The following is a 24,885-nucleotide window of genomic DNA, read 5'->3' on the forward strand; positions in this document are numbered from 1 at the left end:
ACGGCAGCTACAGTGCACCCCACCACCAAAAAACCACCTCAGACTCTGGCCTCCCAGCAAGGTAGGCAGGGCTCACTGTAGACCATTCATCCAAAGAAATTCTTCAAAGGTCCTTGACGCATTTTCAGTGGATTTGGGGCTTTCTTAATGAGGGAGAACGATCTTTCCTCCCACCCCTCCCCATTCTGACTCTGAATCAGGCTCCTTGTCCTGGCATTGAGCATGGTGATTTATTTAATTAATGTACACATGAGGGGGAAATGCAGCATTTCTGTAGGTCGATGGAAGAAACATCTGCAGGCTGGGCACTCTCACCTCACCTCTGTCTTCACTGGCGAGATTGAGTCGGGCTGGTAAGGGCAGTAGCAGGAAGATGTCTGGGTACTGAGGTGGCTGGGATGGGAGGAAGTATGATCTGTACCTGGTGATTATGACTGCCCCAATTCTCTTACTCGGGGCTTTGAGTTCTCCATCATGTCTAGCCCTCTCTCTGCCTTTGCTCTTTGGAGTTGAAGACCAACTGGCACAGGCCTGTTGGTGGACTGAGGGCTTTGGATTCTTGACAGTTGTGAATCCTTCTCTGAAACACTCCTCCCTCACATTGCTCTATCTGGGGGAGTGTTCTGGATGGATGGTGCCATGTGAGGGGCCCATCGGAATGACACCGGTAGGAGCAACTGGGGTATGTCCTGGGACAACATCAATAACTCCCAGAAGTCGTGGTCCTACAGCACTGTCCGCTAACTGGGAGGGCACCAAAGGCAAGGCTGCTGGCCTCAGTGGTGCTAGTGAGAGGGAGGGACTTATAAGACTAGGATATCTAGATGAGAAAATAAAACTTTTGGTTGATCCCATGGGCATTGTAGACACTGTAAGAAGAGACAAATCATTTCCTGGGAGTAAAAAGTAAAATGGGGGTGGGGTGGGGGTGGGGTAGGGTGGGGTGGGGAATGGCAGAGATCCAGTCTGATTCTGGGGGGGGAAAAAAATTTTTTTAGATTTTCCTGTAAAATGGTAAAATGGCCTCTAGAATATTCAAGTCAATGAACGCATCATCGCCATTCTTATCTAGTGTATCAGAAGATGCTCAGGTGATTCACATCCATGGTCACCAGAAATTCATTTTACCTACATTCATCTTCCTACATCCCTATAGCCCCAAACATTTGCTATAGATTATTTAAGAGCAGCCAAGCCGAAACCGGTTTGGCTCAGTGGATAGAGCGTCTGCCTGTGGACTGAAAGGTCCCAGGTTCGATTCCGGTCAAGGGCATGTACCTTGGTTGCAGGCACATCCCCAGTAGGGATTGTGCAGGAGGCAGCTGATCGATGTTTCTAACTCTCTCTCCCTTTCTCTTCCTCTCTGTAAAAAATCAATAAAATATATTTAAAAAAAAAAAAAAAAAAAAAAGACGTCTGGCCAGAGATAATAAGTGGTAGTGATTAAGAGCATAAGCTTAGGAGCTCATTATCTGTGTATTCTTGGGCAAGTTACTTAACCTCTCTAAACTTTGGTTTCCTCATTTGAAAAAAAAAGAATAACAATGGTATTAACCACTTAGAGTTTCTTTGAGGATTGAGATAATGCATGCAAGGCTTTTGGTACACCAAAAGCAAGTGTGCCCAGCAGCACAAACCCCTCTACTATGCAATGCTCTGTTGCAGCGTTCTCTTAAGTTTTTATATGCCAACTGAAGTTCTGACAGAGGGCTCCTTGGTCCCTCTGGTCCTTTCACACAGTAGAATCAAAGCTTAAAGATCTTTGTTGCCAAATCTCAGTATCCACTGTCCGGTTGTTCAGTCCCTTCAGTACACTCCATTACAGGGCCAGCTTTGGGGCAAGCGGCCTGGACCTAAGCCAGGTTGGCACAACATGAAAGATGTGGGAATCAACCCCTCATAGTTGACATGGTTCTACTTCTGGGACCGGCATTAATGATGGTCTCAATTTTAGCCATAAGTGAAGACAAGGCAAAATACACTTAAAGCAGTGGGGACAGGCCTAACCGGTTTGGCTTAGTGGATAGAGCGTTGGCCTGCGAACTCAAGGGTCCCAGGTTCGATTCTGGTCAAGGACATGTACCTTGGTTGCGGGCACATCCCCGGTAGGGGGTGTGCAGGAGGCAGCTGATTGATTTTTTTCTCTCATCGGTGTTTCTAACTCTCTCTCCCTCTCCCTTCCTTTCTGTAAAAAATCAGTAAAATATATATACTTTTTAAAAAAACAGTGGGGACAGATTAGTCCTAGCAAAAATATAAATTGCAAGGGGGTCACATTTTAACTAAGGTTAGTCTTAATTGTCTACTTACCTGTATGGATTTATCAATCAATCCATCCATCCACCTACTTACCCAACATTCATTCCAGAAATATATACATATGGTGCTTGCCAATGCACCAGGCACATTAAGGGAATGTGGATGGGCCTACCTATTTCCTCTCACATCCTTTTTGGCCAGAGATCAGGCAGTGATTGCATGCTTCCCGATCCTGTATACACGGGTCCTTCATAACACCCAAACGTCTTCTGCCAGGCCTCGGATCCAGTCGGGCTGAAGTGGCAACCACCAGTAGATCCCTCAGAGAAACATCACGGCGGTGAGAATTCTTCAAGAAGAGGAGGGAGGACATATCCAGCGGCCTCTTCTCGTGAGAGCTTTGGCTGCGCAAGTAACACTCCTGGGGCAGGGAGAAGTTTTCTGAAAAGGCAAAGAAATTGATAAATTGCCATTATCAATTGAGGCTGCTGGACTCAGCACAAATTCTTGGAAAAGGCCACCTCCCTCTGGGGTCTCCTGGTCTACATCTGATCCTGAATCAGAATCATCCCTTGTTCTTTTCTCCAAATAGCTTCTCTTCCCTGTTTTTTTTTTCATACTTAATGCCTCCATCTGGTACAGATTTAGCTGAATGGGCCTCAACTGAATGAGAACCAGGGAATGTTGAAGAGGGTCCTTAGACATAGCATTCTATTTTTTTATCTTTCTTATCTTCCCAATAAGACTGGAGACTCCCTAAGGACACAGACTATGTCTCCACCATCAGACTGCGGTCACCCTAAGGACAGGGAATGTATCCCCCTTCAGACTGGATGCTCCCCAAAGATCAGGACTGGTCCTGCTGGTTACTCCATGTGCTCTTGGTATACCCCCGGGCAGGCTGGCACTCACGTGACTGGTTACTTAACACCAGCTTGGAGTTGTAGGGAGCTGGGAACGAGGAGAGCTTCTCCCGCAGTTGAACCTTGGTGAACAACTCTGACATCAGATGCTGTTTCTTCATGTTATTCTTTAGCCAAGTCCAACGTGGGTTCAACGAGTAGCGCTGGGATTTTGTAGGCAGAGAAACTCTGGCTATCTTCTCCTGGAAGAGGTGCTGGGGGGCCTGCTGCTGTTTGCCTTTAAAGGAGACCACTCTGTCCATCTCTGGGCTACTGCATTCCGGGCTGTTTGTCATGCTCAGCAGGGACTCAGGGGAGTCTGAGAACTGGGTGCAGGTTTCTGAGGTTTCTAATGAAGTGAAGAACTGGAAGAGAAAACAACCCAAAATGAGATTGTGGAAAGCAAAGGGCTCCTTGCTATGCCATTCTTGATTTAAACAGATTCAGAACTGATTTCATCAGCAGGATGAAAGATTGGGTTAGAATAGTTTCCTAACCAGGAATTGGTTAAACACTAGAGCAGAATATGGTGGGGATGTCCACAGAGCTTCCTCAGGAGGTCTTTAAATATGACAGAGATTTTAAACACTAGAGATTAGTAACCAGAGAAATAGCTATTATACAGCTATTAGATTAGCAAAAATTAGAAAGCTGTTGGTGGGATGCAGAGGTACAGGGACTCTCATGCACTGCTGATGAGAATGCAGACAGTCATTCTGGTGAACCATCTAGAAATACTTGGTAAAATGATTACAAATACCCTGTGACCAGCAATTCTGTGCCTTAGGTATACATTCAAAATAAGTTATTAGATAGCTCCCTTTTTTAAAAAAAAATATTCTATTGATTTTTTTACAGAGAGGAAGGGAGAAGGAGAGAGCTAGAAACATCGATGAGAGAGAAACATCAGTCAGCTGCCTCCTGCACACCCCCCACTGGGGATGTGCCCACAACCAAGGTACATGCCCTTGACTAGAATCGAACCTGGGACCCTTGAGTCCGCAGGCCAACGCTCTATCCACTGAGCCAAACTGGCGAGGGCTAGATAGCTCCTTTTAAAAAATTATGTACACCAATGATCCTAGCAACATTTTTTAAAATATGTTTTATTATTGATTTTTTTTCACAGAGAGGAAGGGAGAGGGATAGAGAGTTAAAAACATCGATGAGAGAGAAACATCGATCAGCTGCCTCCTGCACACCCCCTACTGGGTATGTGCCCTGCAACCAAGGTACATGCCCTTGACCGGAATCGAACCTGGGACCCTTCAGTCCGCAGGCCGACGCTCTATCCACTGAGCCAAACCAGTCAGGGCCCCAGCAACATTATTCACAATAGCCAAACATAGCCAAATGTCCACCAAAAGATGAATGAAGAAATAGTGTGGTATATGCATATAATGGAATACTATTCAGTCTTAAAAAAGAAGAAAATTCTGATATATAATACAACATGAATGAACTTTGAAAACATTATGCTAAGTGAAATAAACCAGACATGTAAGTACAAATATTGTATATTTCTACTTATATGAGGTACATAGAGCAGTCATAGAGACAGAAAGTAAAACAGAAAGGAATAGAATAAGGCAGAAAAAATATTTGAAGAAATAACAGCTATAAACTTCTCAAATTTGGTGAAAGTCCTCAATTTATAAAACCTATAAGTTCAAGTTTCCTAAATAGGATAAATACAAATAAAATCACACCCAGACACATCATAATCAAATGGCTTAATTCAGAGATAAAGAGAGCATCCATTACAAAGTGACACGTTGCATGCAGGGGACAATGTTATGAATTTTTAAAAAAGAAAGAGAAAAAAGAGAAAAAGAAAAAGAAAAAGAAAAAAGAAAAAAAGGAAAGAGGCCGAAACCGGTTTGGCTCAGTGGATAGAGCGTCGGCCTGCGGACTGAAAGGTCCCGGGTTCGATTCCGGTCAAGGGCATGTACCTTGGTTGCGGGCACGTCCCCAGTGGGGGATGTGCAGGAGGCAGCTGGTCGATGTTTCTCTCTCATCGATGTTTCTAGCTTTCTATCCCTCTCCCTTCCTCTCTGTAAAAAATCAATAAAATATATTTAATTTAAAAAAAAAAAAAAGGAAAGAGCCCTGGCCAGTGTGGCTCAGTTGGTTGAGCATTGGCTCATCCACCAAGAGGTTGCTGGTTCAATTCCAGTCAGGGCACATGCCCAGTTGCAGGTTCGATCCCCCATGGCAACCATCAATGTTCTATTCTCACATTGATGTTTCTCTCTCTCTCTCTCTCTCTCTCTCTCTCTCTCTCTCTCAAAATTAATTAAAAATCTTTTAAAAAGAAAGGAAGAAAGAAAACTAGAAGACAGTGGAACAACATTTTTAAAGAGTTGCAAGAAAAATACTGTTAACCCAGAATTCTAGGTCCAACAAAAATATCCTTCAAAGTGAAAAGCTAAATAAAGACTTTTTCAAATAAACAAAACTAGAAAGTTCATCACCAGCAGATAGGGAAGCATTACAATAAATACTAAAGGGAGTGTTTCAGGCTAAAGAGAAATGGCATCTAACAAAACAATAAATAAATAGCCCTAGAGTTTTGGCTCAAAGACCTCCTTTTCTTTTCTCCACTCCCCATGTCCGTGAAATCCTGAGGTGACCCTGTTATGAGTTCATGCAGTGATAGCAGCAGAATCAACAGCAGGGCCTAAGGAACCAGGAGTTCTGAGGGGGTGGGGGGAACTTCATCTCCAAGTGAAGGAGCTGTGGTCCCAAGCGGTGAAGTGACCCCCTAATACTTATTCTCTCTGTGACTTCCTGCCACTTGGCCCTTGTTTTCAGACTTCTAGCCTTCAGAACTTGAGAGAATAAATGTGTGTGTGTGTGTTTGTTTTTTAAATATGCATTTTATTGATTTTTTTTTTACAGAGAGGAAGGGAGAGGGATAGAGAGTTAGAAACATTGATGAGAGAGAAACATTGATCAGCTGCCTCCTGCACACCCCCTTCTGGGGATGCGCCCACAACCAAGGTACATGCCCTTGACTGGAATCGAACCTGGGACCTTTCAATCTGCAGGCCAATGCTCGGTTAGGGAAACCGGTTAGGGAAATAAATGTGTGTTTTAGGCCACCAAGTTTGTGGTGATTTGTTACAGTAGTCCTAGGAGGTACCCTGCCTAAAAAGAGGGGATGCCTAGGACAGCCTTTCTAAAAGCCCTAAAAGTATAGGCCTCTATTCCTAGCAGCTTGGGCATCACCGTGGGGAAATCAAGGCCCAGGGAGGTTAAGAGGCTTACTCAGAGGACCAATAGGAAGTCAGGGGCAGAGAAGGGACAAGAAAGCAAGAGTCCCATCACCGCCTCCCGAACTCAGCCATCTGGGAGGCAGACCGCTCCACTTACCACGGGGCCGGGGAGCATGTTCACTACAGTGGCACACTTGGCTTCCTTGATTCTGGAGAAGGGTTTACTGAGCTCCAGCCCGGAGCAGCTGAAAAGGCTTGAATTCCTCAGGTCGGGCAGAGAGCAGTAATGTCTCGCAGAGGAAGGCTCAGGGGAAGCGGGGCCATCTTCCTTCTTGGGGGCCTCCTGGTTGAGGCTGATCTCTGTCTCATTTTTCTTTGCATCGCTGACATTCAAGAGCATGTCAGGCGTGAAGGACATTAATGTCAATGGCTGGAGGGATTGGAAAGGAGGAAACTAAACGCACAGCTCATGGGAACCCAGCTCTGTCCACTTCCAGATTCATCTGCACCCAAGAGTTGGGTGCAAAGGAGATGAGGGCGAGAAGGAAAGCAATCGGTATTGAAGTCTCTCTAATCTGGGGCTCTTAACCTCGAGTTCAGGGACTCCTGGAGAGCTCATGGATGGTTTCATGGGGTCTTTGAACCACTTACAACTATCTTTGTATACGTCATGGTAAGAGATTCCAGAGCTTTTATCAGATACTCAGAGGGTCTATGGCCCCAATAAAGTTATGAAAAACAAACAAACACATGCTCTACTCCTGTCCCTTTGGGTGAGTTGTTTAAAAGAAGGAGATGGGCCCTGACCGGTTTGGCTCAGTGGATAGAGCATCGACCTGCGGACTGAAGGGTCCCAGGTTCAATTCCGGTCAAGGGCATGTACCTTGGTTGCGGGCACGTCCCCAGTGGGGGGCGTGCAGGAGGCAGCTGATCAATGTTTCTAACTCTCTATCCCTTTCCCTTCCTCTCTGTAAAAAATCAATAAAATCTATTTTTAAAAAAGAAAGAAAGAAAGAAAAGAAGGAGATGGACTGAAAAGTCAATTGAATCTCTCTACTGAGCCTACAGAGAGAGAGCTAGGCAGAGATGGAGGAATCCAGAGATTCAGATCACAGGACAACTGTGGCCCACAGTGGGGGACTGCCCACACTCTGAGCAGAGAGCAGGCTGGAAGGACCCAGCTGTGGTCAGTCACCCCATGTAATGTTCTGAGGGTCCTGCCTCCCAGAACCTCTTCCCTGCTTCCTCCTTCCTAGGCAGTGCCCCTGGCCTCCTGGAAGAGAGCGTTACAAACCAAACTGGAGTTGGGAACAATGAGTACATGTCGTCCTGGAGCCCGCTCCCTGCGTGGGGATTGTGCCCACCCTCCCAGCTGCCAACTCCTACTGATGGAGGCAAGGACAGACCAGTGAGCGTCCTCTCTGCCTGGATGGAGGAATCCTCTGAAGGACGCTGGGCTCCTTGTGTCTTCAGGCTCCCCCTCCTGTGGCCCAGCCCTCCGTACAGCCCATTCCCTCAGTGCGTCTGGGCTCTGAGCAGTGGCTTCCTCAGCACCCCCGCCCCTGCACCCCCTAAATGAATTGGCCCCAGCCAGGGAAGGGTGCTGGGCACGGGGGCTCCCCTCCCATCCGGGTTTACTTGTTTGGAGACTTGGGTGGCGGCGGCCTTGTATTTTCGCTGTTGTGTCTGCTGCCAGCTTTTCGCCCCCTTGCCTCTCGCGTGCTCGCCTGCCGATTCTCCCTGCATCTCTACCTTCTTCTCTTTCATTTGCAAGGATTTCTTCTCCTGTTTTAGTCTCAGCTCCTGGATCAGTTGCCTGCCCATTGAGGAACAGGGAGTGTCAGTAGGTTAGGGATGGGCTTTGAATGAGGGCATTCTCCTGGAGAGGTGGACAAGACTGGGCAAAGAGCAGACAACTCCCCCTTGCCTCCCCCAGCATGTCCAGTCTGCACACGTGATTGAAGGTCACAGAACAGGAGGTGGAGGAGAGGCATATCCTAAACCACATCATTCCCAGTCTTAGCAATAGTATCCAACAAGAAATACGGAGGAAGGGACTCCACCACACTCCACCACAACCCTGTCTCGCTCCCCACCTCCCAGTAGGACAGATCCCATACATGACAGGTGCTGAAAAGAGGGTCTGGATAGGCCAAAGTCAGGGGCTCCCACAATGGACCACATCATATCCTGGGCCTCTGGCCAATAATGTAGTGGAAATAACAGAGTCCCATGAATCAGGAGAGGAACTGTAGTCTCTTTTCTGTCATTACTCTATATGATGTCTTCTCTGCCCCGTCCTCCCCTTCCATAAAATGAGGTGGTGGGCGGGGACTGGACTGGATGGGATGAGTCCCTCCCAGCTCTCAGATTATATACCTGCAGGAATCCAGGAGGCAGCTCTGAGGGGCTGGGCATTCTGGAGAGGGGTGAATGGGGGGGTGGTGCCTGTGTCAGGGATGAGTTTCTAGAAACAGCCACATAGCTACTTAACAACACTGGTCCTTGTGACACTAAAGCAAATGTTTCCCTGTCAAGTTCAAGGTTAGAGACTGAAGCTCACAAACCCTCCTCACTGACCTAGGCCAATCACCCAGCAGGTCAAGCACAATCCTCCCAACAATAACATAGTCCCATGAATCAGGAGAGGAACTGTAGTCTCTTTTCCTACCGGGCATACAGCTCCCGGGCCCTGGAGGTGGCAGTATTCTGGAAGAGGGAGTTGTTGTCCTGGAAAAACTTCTCATACTTCTCCGAATTCAGACTGGGATAAATCAGGTGGAACCTTCCACAGTTTTCCTTCTCATACTTCTCAGTTTTCTCTCGACGCAAGGCCTGGAAACCCTTGAGCTCCTCGATCCTGTTGGCAAGCAGAACACAGGGCTGCGTTGGGACACGGCTCGATGCTTGGAAGAACTGTGACCAAGCTGGATATCATCTAGGGCCGGGCAGAGGCCTTGCACACACCAGTGGTCAATCGCCATTTCCTAAATGTTTCCCGTCATATGAGCTAAAAGCTGTGTAGAACAGTCTTCTCTGGCCCTGGCTGGTTTGGCTCAGTGGATAGAGCATAGGCTTGTAGCCTGAAGGGTCCCCGGTTCGATTCCGGTCAAGGGCATGTGCCTGGGTTGTGGGCTCGATCCCCAGTAGGGGATGTGCAGGAGGCAGCTGATCAATGATTCTCTCTCATCATTTATGTTTCTATCTCTCCCTTCCTCCCTGAAATCAATACGAATATATATATATTTTCAAAAGAACAGTCTTCTCTGACAGTTCATCAGATTCTCTCCTGTTGCAGGTAAAACCCATTTCCCTCTTGGCTTGGTTCTGACCAGGCAGACTACGGCCACCTTCCCAACCACAGCCCCTCCTACCCTGTCACTCTCTGGAGAACGACAGCTTGTGTTTTGCTAAATTTGAGGGCTTCTTGGATGAGCTTTTATGAGCTCTGATGATCTCACTCTTCCTCACAGCCCCCTGGGGAGGTGGAGGTCAGCGAGGGGGGGAATGATAAGCCCCTTTTACAGCAGGAAAACCAAGAGCCACTGAGCTATCCAGGGCCACGTTGTGACAAGGAGGATGATTCAGGAGAGCGCCCTAGCTGCTCCTTAACTGACACTGCCTCCTCCGCAAGCAGTTTAGAGAAAGCTAGCACAGTGGAGGGCGTCCTGGAACCCCAGGCCACACACCCCTGGGGCTCTGGGGCCAGACCTGCCGCCTACCAGCGAGGTGACCTAGTACAAGTCAGTTCCCCTTCCAGGGTCTTTGTCTCCTTAGCTTCCAAACGGGACCATACTACACCCCACTGCCTACCACCCTCCTTACAGAGAAGACAGTACACATGAAAATGCCTTCCAAACACAGATGCTATTGCCTCGGTTCCAGAAGTTGCATCTGGAAGGACCGGGCTAGCTCCGCACATGAGAGCAGGGGCCACAGCGGGTCTGAAAATCAGCACAGGCATCTCCTCGCCCAGGCTCAGAGTCCTCTGACACTAGACTCACTCTGCAGGAGGAGGCCTCTGCAAGGCAAGTGCTTCCCAGCAGGGAGCAGGGACACGTGAGCTCCTGCCAACGCAGTAACACAGGGTAGGACAGGCAAATCTTTCTTTTGGTTTAAAAAAAAGAAAAAGGGGGAACGGTTTTACTTTTCGTCTTGGTAATCCCTAAATCTCCATATGATATTAATAAGCGTATCTCCATTATGTATAGTTATACCTATAACTTAAATCTCCTAAAATAGAGACAAAGGAATAGTCACAGTAAAAATATTCAAACTGCCACATTTCCACAAATATAAACTAGTTTTCCAAGTCGGATAATCATTTGTAAGAGCTGCCTCCCCTCCCCACCAACTCCAGGCAAAATTCTTAATAGTCTCAAACACAAATGATAACACCAGGCATGATGGTAAGTAAGCCTTTTATACACATGATCTCATTTCATTCCCCTCAACAACTTTATGTATCATTCGCTCCATTTCACAGAAAGAACACTGAGGCGCAGAGAAGTGACAGAAAGGCCACGTAACGAGTAGGCTATTGTATCATAACTTGGATCAGGACAGACCAATCATAAAAATGGGGTCCCTCGGGGCAGGGGAGGGGGGGTGCTACTGTACTTGGCCTCCCGAGAACGACATTGCTGCAGGAACCGGCCCCGTTGCTTCTCCTCCTCCAAGACTTTCTTTTTGTCACAGCTCCCCAGGTTGATCAGGACCAAGGTGTCATACAGCAGGCTGTCCTTCACCTCCTTATCCAAGCTGGAGTCGGTGGAGAAGCTCGGAGAGTGGTTGACCTGTGAGGGCAAGACGGCAGCTGGAAGCTGGGCTGTCCAGAGCGAAAGCAGAAAGTGAGGCCAAAACACCGCCTCCAGGGAGCTAGCTAAGCCCACCTTGGGGACCTGGCTTCCAAGATGATGGAAGGGAGAAAGGAAGGAGGTCTGGACTGAAGCCACAGTGAGGAATGGAAGAAGTGGAACCCCTCTAGTTTAACTAGCTCTTATTTTATTTCTTTATATATATATATATATATATATATATATATATATATATATATATATATATATCTTTTTTATTATTATTATTTCAGAGAGAGGAACGGAGAGGGAGAAAGAGATAGAAACATCAATGATCAGAGAGAATCATTCATCGGCTGCCTCCTGCACGCCCCCTACTGGGGATCGGGCCCACAACCTGGGCATGTGCCCTTGACCCGAATCAAACCCAGGCCCTTCAGTCCGCAGGCTGACGCTCTATCCACTGAGCCAATCCAGCTAGGGCTAACTAGCTGTTATTTTAGTTCTTGCTCTTTGGGAGGCATCAGGGAGTACCCCGTCTTTGGTTTCCCCTCCATCTGCTGTGCGGTGTCCTCTCACGTGCCTGGAGCAGATGGAAGGGGCGGTCCAAAGGACCAGGAGGGTAGGTAGGGAGTAGAAAGAAATGATGCATTCGAGATCCTGACCGGGCTTGCGGGGGAGACAGGTGGGAGAAGGGAGAAGACACATTCCTGCTCACAGAAAAGTCCATATTATTCAGAGGCACTCTGTGACATTTGAAGAGTTCTAGCAGTTTCTGCAGGCTTGCTCCGGGTAGCTAATTCTGCTCTTGAGGTAAGAGCTCCAAACAGCCATATTCCCCTTCCCACCCACACCCGGGAACAAGGACTGGGAGTGGAGGAAAGGCAAGGCCTCGGGGATCTGATCTATAATTCTGGGTTTCCCACCCCAAAGGCGGACTCTTGTCATTGGCAGCTGGCACTAGCACCTCTGACTTGCACCCCCACCCCACACCCCTCCGCCCAGTGTGCATACTGAATAACTAACCGCTTGGGACGGCTGCCGAGCACAAGCACAATCTGGAAAAGAGACAGCCACCCAGAAGCTTCTCTTCCTCCTCCTCCCATCACCCCGGGGTCTAGGGGAGGCAAGAAAATCACTGAGTGGCTCCACACCCATTCCTGTGGCCACAGACACCAGGCCATTCTCTGTTAGTGCTTGGAACTGAGTGGTCCAGGCTCCTGAGAGCCAGGCCTGCAGCTCCCATCTGATCTTCAACATCATCAACCCAGCTCTGATGAAGAGCACCTCCTTTCCGGGAAACGAAAGGACTCTGTTACAAAAGGTAGAGCTGTCACTCTGTGTCTGGGATCCGTTTCCAAGTCTGGGTGGACCTCAAAGAGGCACAAGGAATTCTCCAATTCCTGGCCGTCTAACCCCCTCTGGTGGCCACTTCTCAGCTAAGGGAGGAGCCCCAGGCAGCAAGCACCGTGGGAGGAACTGGCGCAACTAAGTTGATTAAACAGATCTAGCTGAGCTGGGAGGGCGGAGAGATGAGCCTGAAGCTGGCTGATCCCAAAAACAGGGGCCAGTTTTCACCCCTCGCCCCAACCTCCCTACCTCCAGCAACCAGGGCTTGAGTTTGCGGTCCAACAAAATGTCGAAGCCCAGGATTTCGAAGCAGGCGCTGTTGAGTGTGTGGTTGGGGAAGCAGGTGTGGTAGTTGTGCTTGATGATGGGGTAGGCGGAGATGATCGTCTTGATGATGACGTCCTCGATATCTCTCCATATCTGCTCCACGTTGTAGCCATGGCTCTCCATGTACGTGTTGAAGGTGGAGAGCTTCCTGGAGGGGAACCACAGGCCATGAGGCTGGGCAGCCCACCTCTGGTCAGCTAAGGCCATGGCATGCTGAGAACCAGAAACTTCTGAAGAAAATAAGGTGCCAGAGCCAATAGGGATGGACACCCAAGAGCTAGGGTGGCACCAGGACTTTGTCAGCTCAGGAGGCTCGTGGGGGAGCCACAGGGCCACACGCCTCAAGCCACCACAGCCCTGGAGTGGGCACAGATATGATGCCATGTAAGGCCTGCCTGGGCACTTGCACTGTGACCCAGAACCCACCCGTGGGCTTGGACAGGGACCCAGCATCCTGGGTGGAAAGCTTAATGGATAAATAAAAAATTAAAAAACCAATACCCTACCTCATGCTTCTGTTTTGGTGGTTATTTCTTTGGTGTTCATTAGAAGTACTTAGGGAGCCTTTGAAGAACACAACTACCACCCTGGTGGGTAGCTCAGTTGTTTAGAGCATCGTCCCAATATGCCGAGGTTGTGGATTCCAACCCCAGTTAGGACACATAAAGGGTCAACCAATGAATGCATGGATAGGTGGAAAAATGGGTTGATGTTTCTCTCTCTCAGATCAATAGATAGACTTAACCACACACACACACACACACACTACTGCCTGAGTTCTACCTCAATCATGAGGGGGTTCTGGGGACACTAAAGATACAGAAATTTTGTGTCAGGATTGCCCACTTGGAAAAGGCAGCCCCAGGGCATTTCCACAGAGTTACCAACTGCCCCAGGAAGTCCCACATCCCAGGAAACCCCTCACTCCCAGGCCAACCGACATGGCTGGTCACCCTATCACAGAGGTCAGAGGATGTGCACAGGTTTCTGAGGAAACATCTGAGGGGTTGCTCCAGTCAGCTCCACACTGGGCAGGTCAGAGGGAGCTTCCATGACAAATCAGCATAGCCTCTTCGGGATGATGCAGGTACATCACCATGGATGTATATTGTCATTGTAATGCCCAGGGGTTAGCCAGTTCCACACCAGCTATGTGCCAGGCTCCCTGAGAGAGGAAGAGGACCTGGTCTCTCCTGCTGGAAAAGGGAGATCACCCCCACCCAGCCCGACACATCCCTGCAAGCAGGCTTCGCCTAGTGATTTCCCATTTGCTCTTTGGAAGGAACTCTGCCACGGAGGACACCGTGATTTCCCTGCACCGAGCCTCTCTGATGCTCTGAAGCCAAACAGGTTGCCTGTTTTTCAGTCCTTTGAATCTGGTGCAGAAGGAGCATGTGCCTCAGAGTCTGCAGACGGACCTTCTTGTCCTGCTGTAGCATTCAAACCTTGTGACCTTAGGCAACTGAACCTCTCAGAGACTTGGTTTCCTCATCTGTAAAATGAGATGGCACCTAACTCACAGATCCCCATCTACAAAGGGTAGTTTATAATGCCTCTGCCATGGTGTTGTAAAAATTTAATGGGGGCGGAAATGCAGCCTGGACGGTGTGGCTCAGTGGTAGAGCGTCAACCTATGAACCAGGTCATGGTTCGATTCCAGGTCAGGGCACATGCCCAGGTTGCGGGCTCGATCCCCAGTGTGGATCCTGCAGGAGGCAGCCAATCAATGATTCGTTCTCATCATTGATGTTCCTATCTCCCTTTCTCTCTCCCTTCCTCTCTGAAATCAATAAGAATATATTTTTTAAATGCACCCAAAGCACCCAGCTCAGGCCCAAACATACGGGAGACCTCCATAAACACTTCCTTTTTCCTTCTCCTTTGTCTGGCCATGTTCACATTCTTCAGTCCCCCTTTTTCTTAAAACTCAAATGAGACAGGATTAGACGATAGCAGGCATATAAAAGCTGCTTGGGAAGATACGCATGCCTTGCTCTCATGTTTCCCCTTCTTCTGGAGAACCTTAAAGCCAGCTAGCCACAGGTCAGGCCACACCAGGCTTCGCGACACACCATTTGAGAATCTCAGCTGGAGCAACACACCAGGGAACCACAGCTTAGGAACCACTGCCTGGCACGGCCTTTCCCGCGGCAGACCAGAATCAATAAATATCTGTTGGCTTGGAAATGTCAGCAGGGCCAACTGTAACAAGAGTATGTTTTGGTGTGTGTGTGTGTACCCTGCTGGGGAAACAGTTCATGTTTATCTCTCCTCCTCCCACCCTCCTAGGGTTTACGATGTGGCCTTCCTTTAATGATTAACAGCCAAAGGGCAGAGACTAAGGAGTCTGTTCTGAGTTTAGAGGCCAGGAAATATTTTCTGAGAGCATGTGACCCAAGATGGAAACACTGATGCGGACTGACAGGGTTTGGGTCGAATCCCAGAGAGCCGCTCTGAGACTGGCAGGGAAAGAAAAGAGACGTGAGGCCGCTTGCTTACCTCTTGCTGCCAGAGTGCGAATCTTGAATGAAATTGGAACTGTGCTTATTGATGGAGTAATTAGTCAGGTGCATGCAGATATCATCCTGGGGGAAGAGACGCAAGTCTATGGAGTCAGAGGAAGGGCAGGCCTCCCGCCTCCTCCTAAGGCCCCTGGGGCTTAAAGAATTAAGGCGGCCCAGCCTGGTGTGGCTCAGTGGTTGAGTGTCGATCCAGGAACCAAGAGGTCACCGGTTCGATTCTGGGTCAGGGGACATGCTTGGGTTGCGGGCTCAATCCCCAGTGGGGGGCATGTAGGAGGCAGCCAATCGATGATTCTCTCTCATGATTGATGCTTCTATCTCTCCCTCTCCCTTCCTCTCTGAAATCAATAAAAATATTTTTAAAAAAGGGGGGGGGAGTTTTAGGGCTTACTTAAACTGGCAGCACAGTGGAAGAAAGAAGGGGTATCCCACAGCCTGGAGTATGAGAAACTCCAATTCCTCCTGAGACTGGGTGGTGCCCTGCCTGAGGGACACTCCAGGGGTGTGGAGCTGGCACTGGCTTTGCAGTCAAGCAGACCTGGCCTTGAGTCCCAGTCTGATCTCTGTTCTATGACCTTGGACAAGGCCTCACTCTCTCTGGGTTTTCATTTCCTCTCTGTAAAAGGGAGGTGATAATCCCTATTTCTGAGGGCTCCTGGGAGGGCTCAAGGAAAGAATATATGCAACCCAGCAAGTGGTAAGTGCTCGGCCAAGGCAGCCAAATCCACAATGTTAGTGAATGTGTTAGTGGATTTAACTAGGATTTTTTTATTTATTTTTATCACACTAAGGGAGGGAGGTAAGGCAGCATGTCCCCTGAGCTCACCAGGTTGTCTGTGCAAGGGTGGGAGTAAGAGGTCGTGGCGAAGCGGGCCAGTCCTTCCTTGTACGTAAAAATCCTGAGAGGGTCACAGGATGTAATCAGCACATAAATCCGTAGGTCAAACTTGAACCCGTCAATGATAAAGGGCTGGAGGAGAGAACAGAAGTTACACCAGCATCGGAGAGATTCAGACTTGCAAGTCATTAGCACCCCGTCTAGTTTTCTTGGCGTCAGCTCCAACATTGCCTCTTGCCACAGAGTGCAGACTTGGCCAGGGCTGGGGACAGGGACAAGGGGGTTGGGGCTCAGTGACTAGCCACATGACCTTGTACAAGTCACTAAACCACACCGTGCCTGTCCCTCATTCTATCAAATGTCATGAGTAACCACCTCCAAGGGAACTCTAGTCAACTAAACAAAATAGCATGCAAAAGTCCTGTGCTGCCCTGGCCAGGTGGCTCAGTTGGTTGAGCATCATCCCATACACCAAAAGGTTGCAGGTTCGATCCCCGGTTAGGGCACATACCTAGTTTGTGGGTTCAGTCCCCAGTCAGGGCATGTGTGGGAGGCAACTGATCGCTGTTTCTCACCCCCCTCTCTCTCTCAATGTCTCTTCCTCTCTCTCTAAAAATCAATAGAAACATATCCTCGGGTGAGGATTAAAAAAATAAAAACATCCTGTGATGAAGAACATGCTGTCACTATCCAGGGCTCCGTTATTGCTGCAGTTCTGTAGGCGTTCTCCCTGCGGCGCTGACCTGCAATGCTGGCCGGTGCCTCCCCCTCCGTGCACACTTCTGCAGGACTCCCTTCCTGCAGTGGGCTATACCGCTGTGACCTCTGACCTCCAGCCATGGAGTAGAGCTGGTTACCACTATCTATCCAGGACTGCTCTCCTCTCCTCTCCTCAATGAGCTGGGGCCTCCACAGACCAAAGGTGCTCTCCCAGCTGTCGTCTCTTAGAGGCAAGGGACCAGCCTGGTAGAGCCAGACCAAGGGGCAGGGTGCCAGGGTGAGGGACACTCTGGCCCGGGCACGTGTCACCTCCCCGGCCAGAAGGCTTGGACTGACAAAGTCCGAGGCAGAAGGCACGACGCAGCTTCCCCCTCACCCCTGCCCTCCATTCCCTCATTTCTCCTTCGGTCCAGTGGAACCACCGCCTAAGGTTGCTGTGGGGATAAACAAACAATCACAATGAAGAAGTACCTTTGAAATATAGAGCTGACAGATCATATCCTCCCCTGGTTTGATTTCTTTCACCGTCCGGGTGATGAATATACCTCTCCCTTGGCAGCCCGAATCCGGCTTACAAATGTATGTCTTGTTTTTTCTTGACCTGCTGTAGTTCTGCAAGTCTCCCCAGCTACCAGACAGGGAGGGAACGAGATACACTTTTAGCTGGGGAGCTAAAGGAAGGCTAACGCTTTATTTAAAAAAACAAACAAACAAAACGATCTAATGTGACAAACACCTTGGAGCTGACAGACAGATGCCCAGAGGCCTGGTAATAGAAGAGTCAGTAAAGCAACCACAATGGGGAGAAGATGGGCTCTGGAGGGAATGCAGGCCTGGATTGAAACCCAGGCAACACCACTTACCAGTGTAACCCTATGCAAGGACTTGGCCTCTGAAAGCCTCAATTCCATCATCTTCACAATGAGAGTGATGACACCCATCTTGTACATGGCATAACACAGACAGGGTGCTGATATAGACTGCACACCCCATAAAGTTAGCCGTGACCAAGGAGTTTGACTTTCTGGTTTGCAGATTGGAGATTTGGAGATCTGAATCCGGCTCAAGCCCCGTGTCGTGGCCTTGGGTCAATCAGCCTCTTGCCCCACTCTGGGCTCAGCTCTTCCTCTGTAGTATCTCCACTCCAGCCAGAGTGTGAGAGAGTAAATACCATCTTTCAACATACTTTGAAGAAAGTATATTCAGCCTGGCCAGCGTGGCTCGGTGGTTGAGCATTGACCTATGAACCAGGAGGTCACAGTTCAATTCCCCTCCGGGGCACATGCCCGGGTTGTGGGCTTGATCCCCAGAGTGGGGCGTGCAGGAAGCAGCCGATCAATGAGTCTCTCTCATCATTGATGTTTCTATCTCCCTCTCCCCCTCTCCCTTCCTTTCTGAAATAAAAAAATATATATATAAAGTATAGCCCTAACTGGTTTGGCTCAGTGGATAGAGCGTCGGCCTGCGGACTGAAACTTCCCAGGTTCGATTCCGGTCATGGGCATGTACTTCGGTTGCGGGCACATCCCCAGTAGGGGGTGTTCAGGAGGCAGCTGATCAATGTTTCTCTCTCATCGATGTTTCTGGCTCTCTATCCCTCTCCCTTCCTCTCTGTAAAAAATCAATAAAATATTTTTTTTAAAAAAAAGAAAAGAAAGTATATTCAGAAGAGAAACTTAATGGATTATAAATCTCAGTCTTCCTATATTTCTTGTTTTGCACTTTAACTCAAAGAAGCCTGTGACCAGTGGAGAAGTCACTTAACTCAATGGTCCTTGGTGGCTATGAAATCCGGAGGTGCCTGTTGACCTGATGGCCAACACATTTCCTCCTAAGTTGCTACTAAGCCCTGAAAGTCGTTCCAGACAAGTGAGGAAAGTCTGGGAACCCTGGCCACAGCCTATATCCCTTCTCTTCCTGAACAGGAGAGAGAGATGGGAGATCCTGTGGGAAAGGAATTGGGGTGGGCAGTGGAGAAGGGAGCTCAGGTAGGCACTCACTCAGCAGGAAGACACCAGGTCCGAGGGAAAAAGTGGAAATCTTTAGGGAACAACTTTGACATGCGACACATATTCCTGGCCAGCAAGTCCTTGCGGCAGATTTCACTCATCCCTGGGAAGTGATTGATTTTCTGCAAAGGAAGCCGGAACTCATGAACAATGGGGGACACGGGAGTACCCATGGGACACCCTTGGGGGACAGTGAGGACCCCACTTATGCTGAGGACCAGCTCTGACCCAGATACCTGGTAACTTTTCATCTCCATCACCCGCTCCAGCGACACTGAGAAGTCAGTCCAGTAGAGAGTCCAGTCATCGTTTTCCCCTCCCTCTCGAAGGCCATACTGTTGGGCGGCCCTACGCACTGCCGTGGGGTTGGAGAGAGAAAGGCCTATGAGCCCGGGAGGTGAGGGAGCAGCATAAAGTGGGGAAGTTACATTCCCAGGTGCTCCCAGACTAAGCACCAAAGTGAGACACTCGGCTCCCTGGGACTGAAGCCATCTTGCCCTGACTAGAGACATCATCGCGAAGAAAGGAACACAAAGAGTTGAAAACTATTTAAAAAATTCAGCCTATGTCCCATAATCCCCACAGAAGGTTATCTGGGATGAATGTTTTAACCACCCTGGCTTCCCCTGACCAGGAAGTGGGCGTCTGGCTTTCCCCTAAACACGAAGCACTGAAGGTTCAGGGAATAGAAACCAAAATCCTTAACATCAGCCAGAGCCAAGCTAAATTAGTAAAGTCAATTAACAGAAAAAAAAATTACACAATGTATTTCAAATCCACACACATGCTCTCTCATCCTTCTCCCCCTGTCCCTGTTAGCATTGATAACTGGGAGCTGATTCCAACCCCAACGCAAATGCCTTCCAGGGCCTGGAAAGGGAGAAGTGCCTGCAGTGACCAGAGAGGCAGGGCCGGCCCAAAGCATCCAGATCTGAAATTAAAATAACGACAACACTCTGCTTGTAGAACAAAGTAGGTCTACAGGTCACCTCCAGCTCAGGGGCTGCCAGTTTGGAAGATGTGCTCTAAAAAAGAGCCACTGACTATAGCAACAGCTGCCTTCCCTACAATCAGATCCCCTAATAACACAGCATTGCGGTCAAACCCATATTTTCTTGGAATGAGCTCCCTAACTTCCTCAGATAGTTAAATGAGCCGAGAGAAGCAAAGAACAGGATTGGGAAACACCCCTTTTCTTCCTCAAAAATATATGAGTGGCCCGGCCGGCGTGGCTCAGTGGTTGAGCGTCCACCTATGAACCAAGAGGTCAGGGTTCGATTCCTGGTCAGGGCACATGCCCGGGTTGCGGGCTCGATCCCCAGTGTGGGGTGTGCAGGAGGCAGCCGGTCCATGATTCTCTCTCTCTCTCTCTCTCTCTCTCTCTCTCTCTCTCTCTCTCTCCCTTCCTCTCTGAAATCAATAATATATATATATATGAGTGACCCTTCCCAACCCTGTGGGGGAATCCAGTGAGTCCCCATCGCGGATTCCTTGAATGCAGATGCTCACCACTCTCATATCGGCAGCTGGATAGATTGATCACCAATCATCTGGAAAAGAGAAAAAGAAAAGCAGCAAGACAGAGACAGACACACTTGCCAGAACAAGAGACTGCACACAGGAACATCCCTCCTACCACCCGTCCCAGGTGGGGCTGCAGGAACACAAGCCCGCCACACACAATTTAAAAAAATAAATAAAAGGCAGCCTGAACACAGACACAACAAAGATTAGGGCGAGGTGCGGTTTTAGATTACATGCACCATGGTTTCATTCTAGCAAACGTCATCAAAAAGTGGCTTCTTTTTATCTGAACCGACAGTGGTGTGATTTGGGCAGTCTCATATCAGACAGTTCCTCCTTTCCCCATGCATTAGCAGCCAAGGCCCCCTTCCTCCCAGGTCCCTCCTGCTCTTACCACCACGGATCCCCATTTCCCATCTTTCAATCCTAACCTCTTTTTCTTCCTCTTCTTCTTGCCTTGCTGCTGGGCATTCTGAAGCCCCTTTTGTGTCCCAATGTTCTCTCCCACCAAAGCCAGGGTGACGATTTCTTTCAGATCTGCCATGGAACTCTCCTCCCTCTCTTCTGACTCTGTCCCTTTCTTGCCTTCCAGAGGCTGACGCTGGAGCATCTCCCTGGACTAGGAGGAGACTCTGGGGAAATACAGGCCCCCCCTGGAAAGAAGGCAAGAGAAAGCGGCAATTACTTGGGTCCACCTGCAGGGGGACCCCCTCTCTTGCTCATGGGGGTGGTCCACCAGTGCTCTGGGACCAGACAACAGGTTGCAGTTTACAAAAGGCCACCACACCTCCACCGTTGGTGCCAGGCTCCAGGAGGGAGCTGAATCCAGCTTCTGCCCCTGACTAGGACCCGAGGGACTCACTCAGCCAATCCTGGCTTTGGTTTCTCCCTCCGGGGATGTCCAGGAGCAGGCTGAGATGCTATGCATGGCACCGCCTGGTAAACAATCTTATTATTAAAGTGAGTGAGTGTCTGGAGACAGCCTCAGAACCAAGCCCCAAGCCTTCCTAGCTGAGCGAGTCAGTCCCAGTGGGTGCATATGAGGCGCTCTGCGGAGGCCTGTTCACGTTGGGGCTCTGCACGAAACCCCTTGCAGGCAACCTGCTGGCCTGAGAGCAAAAGCAACCGGTGCTCATGGAGTGCAGGACTGACTTGCAGCTGATTGGACAGGATTCAAGCCCCGGGCCCAAAGCAGAGCTTCAGAGACCCCAGCCACAGAAGAGGCTGTTGTGTCTCCCCACCATCCCATTCCAAGTGAAAGCAAGACCAATCGGAAAAGACTCATGAGGAAGTCCAGCAAAGTTCTCATCCCTCCACCCCATGATGACTTCTTGGATGTTTGCTTGAATTTCATATATCAAGTCTTTTTTTTTAATGGTTTTTAATACCCCTGCTTCACTAATCCTTAAGAAGGTGCTTAGTTTGCTTCTGGGTAACCCAGAACTGCCCAGGCCTAACTAACTGATTTATATCCTGTTCACATCTAAGACTTCCATGATCATCAAGCCTATTTCTGGTGTTCTCCTGCCTCTCCTCACCTCCAAACCCTGGCCAACCTCCCACCACCCAGTCCTCTCTTTTAATGCCTGTAGTCCTCTTCCCTCGCATACTCTTCGACTTCTTGTAAAGATAGTAATAATATCTTTATTCTAATTTATTATTACTATTCTTGAAATACTATAACATTAAAGAAAGTTTAGGAGAGGGTAGGGCGAGAATTCACCGTTAGCTCTTCTACCCTAACATGGCAACATTGGCCCTTTTGTATATTCTTTTTTATTCTTAATTGTTTTTAAAATTTTTTATTGATTTCAGAGAGAGGAAGAGATGGAGAGAGAGATAGAAACATCAATGATGAGAATCACTGATGGGCTGCCTCCTGCATGCCTCCTGGGGATGGAGCCCACAACCCGGGCATGTGCCCTGACTGGGAATCGAACCGGTGACCTCCTGGTTCAAAGGTCGAGGGCTCAACCACTGAGCCACACCAGCAGGGCTATTCTTAATTTTAAGCATAATTATTCTTACATAATTGTAACCATAACGTAAAGAATTTTGTATCCGCTTTTTGACCACTTTATATCATATCAACATCCTTTCAGTTATGGCCAACTTTACATATTTCTAGTTTTTAATGGTTGTGTAATAATAATCCATTGAAGGAATGTGTCTGAATTTAACCAACCACTGCCCTATTGTTAACAATGTAAGTTGCTTTCAATTTTATTATTCTATAACTAGCTCTAAAATGTATACTTTCATGTACAGAAATCCTTTTACTTCTTTGGGATTATTTTCTTACAATACATATACAGAACCAGGAGTACTAGGTTATTGAATATGAAAATTCTGTAGCTTATGTATGTTATGTATTTATTTCTTTATATCACCATGTTGTTTCCCAGAGGGATTCCAACCCTTTGGACTACAACCAGCATTATGCAATTACAGTAGGCTCACCAGTCACACAACCTCTTGGGAATCACCTCTCCTCTGTACCCAGACTTGCTCATTTGAGACAATTTTATGCCTTACAGCCATGTTTTTAACATTACTACACCCTTCCTCCTCGCTCTGCCCCTTTCCCAAACCAAAATTGGGGACAGGGGCTCTAGACCTATAAATAATCTATATATATAAAAGACTAATATGCTAAATGTCCAACCATCCGACCAGTCGCTATGACATGCACTGACCACCAGAGGGCAGATGCTCAATGCTGGAGCTGCCAAGCTGCAGTGACTTAGCAGTGGCGGTTCTTGAGTGATGCACCCCGAAACCAGAGAGGAGGGAGCCCAATTCCTCGCGAGGCCGCACGATTCCACCTTTGGCCGTGGGTTATGTTGTTGCTGGGGCACTGTCAGCCCTGAATCTGGTTTACTGTACACTTGCATTTGCGTTCCACACCCTGTACGACAGCAACTTTGCAGAGTGCCCTCTCCCACTCCGGGACCCCTCGGGGGATGTTGGAGAGCCAGTTCTGGCAGATCCACACAGGCCAGGCCAAGGGACCCCACCTGCCGGAGGGACACCGCTCACTCGGCAAACACCGGGGAGGGACCAAGGGAAGTTGGCTCCAGGGTGTGTCCGGCCCATCTCACCCAGTCCCACCCCGCCAGCCACCTTCTAATTAATTTCCTTTCAATGTGCACAAATCTGTGCACTGGGTCGCTAGTTTAATAATAAACCCGTATGTGGACTTTTCAAAAAATCGTCACATACCCCATCTCACTGAATGCTCACAGCCACCCCCAAAAGGGAGGCACAATTATGAAGTTGGCCAGGGATGGGCACTTGTTTCTCTCTCTTGCTGAAGGGGCTGTCACTTACACCCAGGTCCCTTTAGGGGACACCCGCGCAGGGGAAGAAAGAGTTGTGCTCAGTGCAACGAAGCGATGAAACCTGGGCCCTGAGAGTCAGTTGTTCCCAGTGAACAGGCACATTCTTGGCAAAGTTCAAGAAGGCTAAAGTACACGAAACCCTGACCTTAGGCTGCTCCCTTCCTTCCAGGTAAACAGCCAGCTCCACTCCCTCCGCCCTCCGCAACGGCTCCGGTTTACCAAGCCCTGGAGGAGTGGCCCCGTTTACCTAAAGGTTAATGTTAACTTGAGGAGAGAAAACCGACCCTGAATTTGGCCTCGAGTTGTGGGTTGTCTTTGCTGTTTTTCATATCCTTGTCCAAGTAGCAAGAACAAGTCATGCCTGCTTATATTTGTCTGCCTCCAAGAGAACAACATCAACAACAAAGGTCAAATTGTTCATTCTTACAAGGGAGCGCCTCAGGCACATATAGCAAGAAACTTGGCCCATGTACTTTTTTTTATTTTTTTTTCAGAGAGGAAGAGAAATGTAGGAACATCAATGATGAGAGAGAATCATTGATGGGCTGCCTCCTGCACGCCCCCTACTGGGGATCGAGCCCACAACCTAGGCATGTGCCCTTGACCGGAATTGAACCCGGGACCCTTCAGTCTGCAGGCCGACGCTCTATCCACTGAGCCAAACCACCTAGGGCTAGGCCCATGTACTTTTAAAGGAACTGGTTCACTACGGCATTCTTGCCTACCTTCGCCTGAGCCACTTGGATGGCACCTGAGACAGGTGTTAAGGCAAACAACTGTCATTGTCATTGTCATATGTGGCTAATTTTGCTGTCTTTGGTCCCCTGGCCTTCTCTTCCCCCAGTCTCGCCTTCCTGCTTCATCCCAGAGGCTAGATCCTGCCAGCTTTTCTCCACAGTCTCCCAAAAGAGAGAATCTTGCTCAAAGGTTACTGCTGAGGCTTGCATCATGAATCTAGCGTGCAGGAACGTTTACTTCGCCCACAATAGTGTGGGTGGTTGTTATAGCTGTTCAATAGTAGTTACCAGTTCTAGAAAATATAGATTTTTTTCCCCATAAAACCCCCAGATTCCCATTTC

General features: G+C 48.7%; 1 protein-coding gene across 1 annotated transcript; it reads right to left on the reverse strand.

The window, feature by feature from the left end:
• Window positions 1-750: 750 nt before the first annotated feature.
• TTLL6 (tubulin tyrosine ligase like 6) lies at window positions 751-19,296 on the reverse strand. Its single transcript, XM_079798759.1, has 13 exons — window positions 19,178-19,296; window positions 18,933-19,063; window positions 17,404-17,560; window positions 16,201-16,344; window positions 15,352-15,437; window positions 12,775-13,000; window positions 11,000-11,175; window positions 9,051-9,239; window positions 8,018-8,195; window positions 6,537-6,809; window positions 3,172-3,526; window positions 2,432-2,700; window positions 751-972 (listed from the first exon to the last, which is right to left on the reverse strand). The coding sequence occupies exons 1-12, from the start codon at window positions 19,196-19,198 to the stop codon at window positions 2,432-2,434; spliced, it is 2,205 nt and encodes a 734-aa protein (XP_079654885.1). The 5' UTR covers window positions 19,199-19,296; the 3' UTR covers window positions 751-972.
• Window positions 19,297-24,885: the final 5,589 nt, after the last annotated feature.

Source organism: Cnephaeus nilssonii, assembly GCF_951640355.1.
Source record: "Cnephaeus nilssonii genome assembly, chromosome: 19".
Classification (NCBI taxonomy): Eukaryota; Metazoa; Chordata; class Mammalia; order Chiroptera; family Vespertilionidae; genus Cnephaeus; species Cnephaeus nilssonii.

Excerpts from the sequence above, each read along its gene's own strand:
- TTLL6 (XM_079798759.1), bottom strand. The coding sequence starts at position 19,198 with ATGGAGATGAAAAGTTACCAG. Across the intron at positions 11,176-12,774 it reads TCAAGCCCTGGTTGCTGGAG|GTCAACCACTCTCCGAGCTT; the intron begins GTAGGGAGGTTG and ends TTGCCCTCACAG. Across the intron at positions 2,701-3,171 it reads GGTGTTAAGTAACCAGTCAC|AAAACTTCTCCCTGCCCCAG; the intron begins GTGAGTGCCAGC and ends TTGCCTTTTCAG.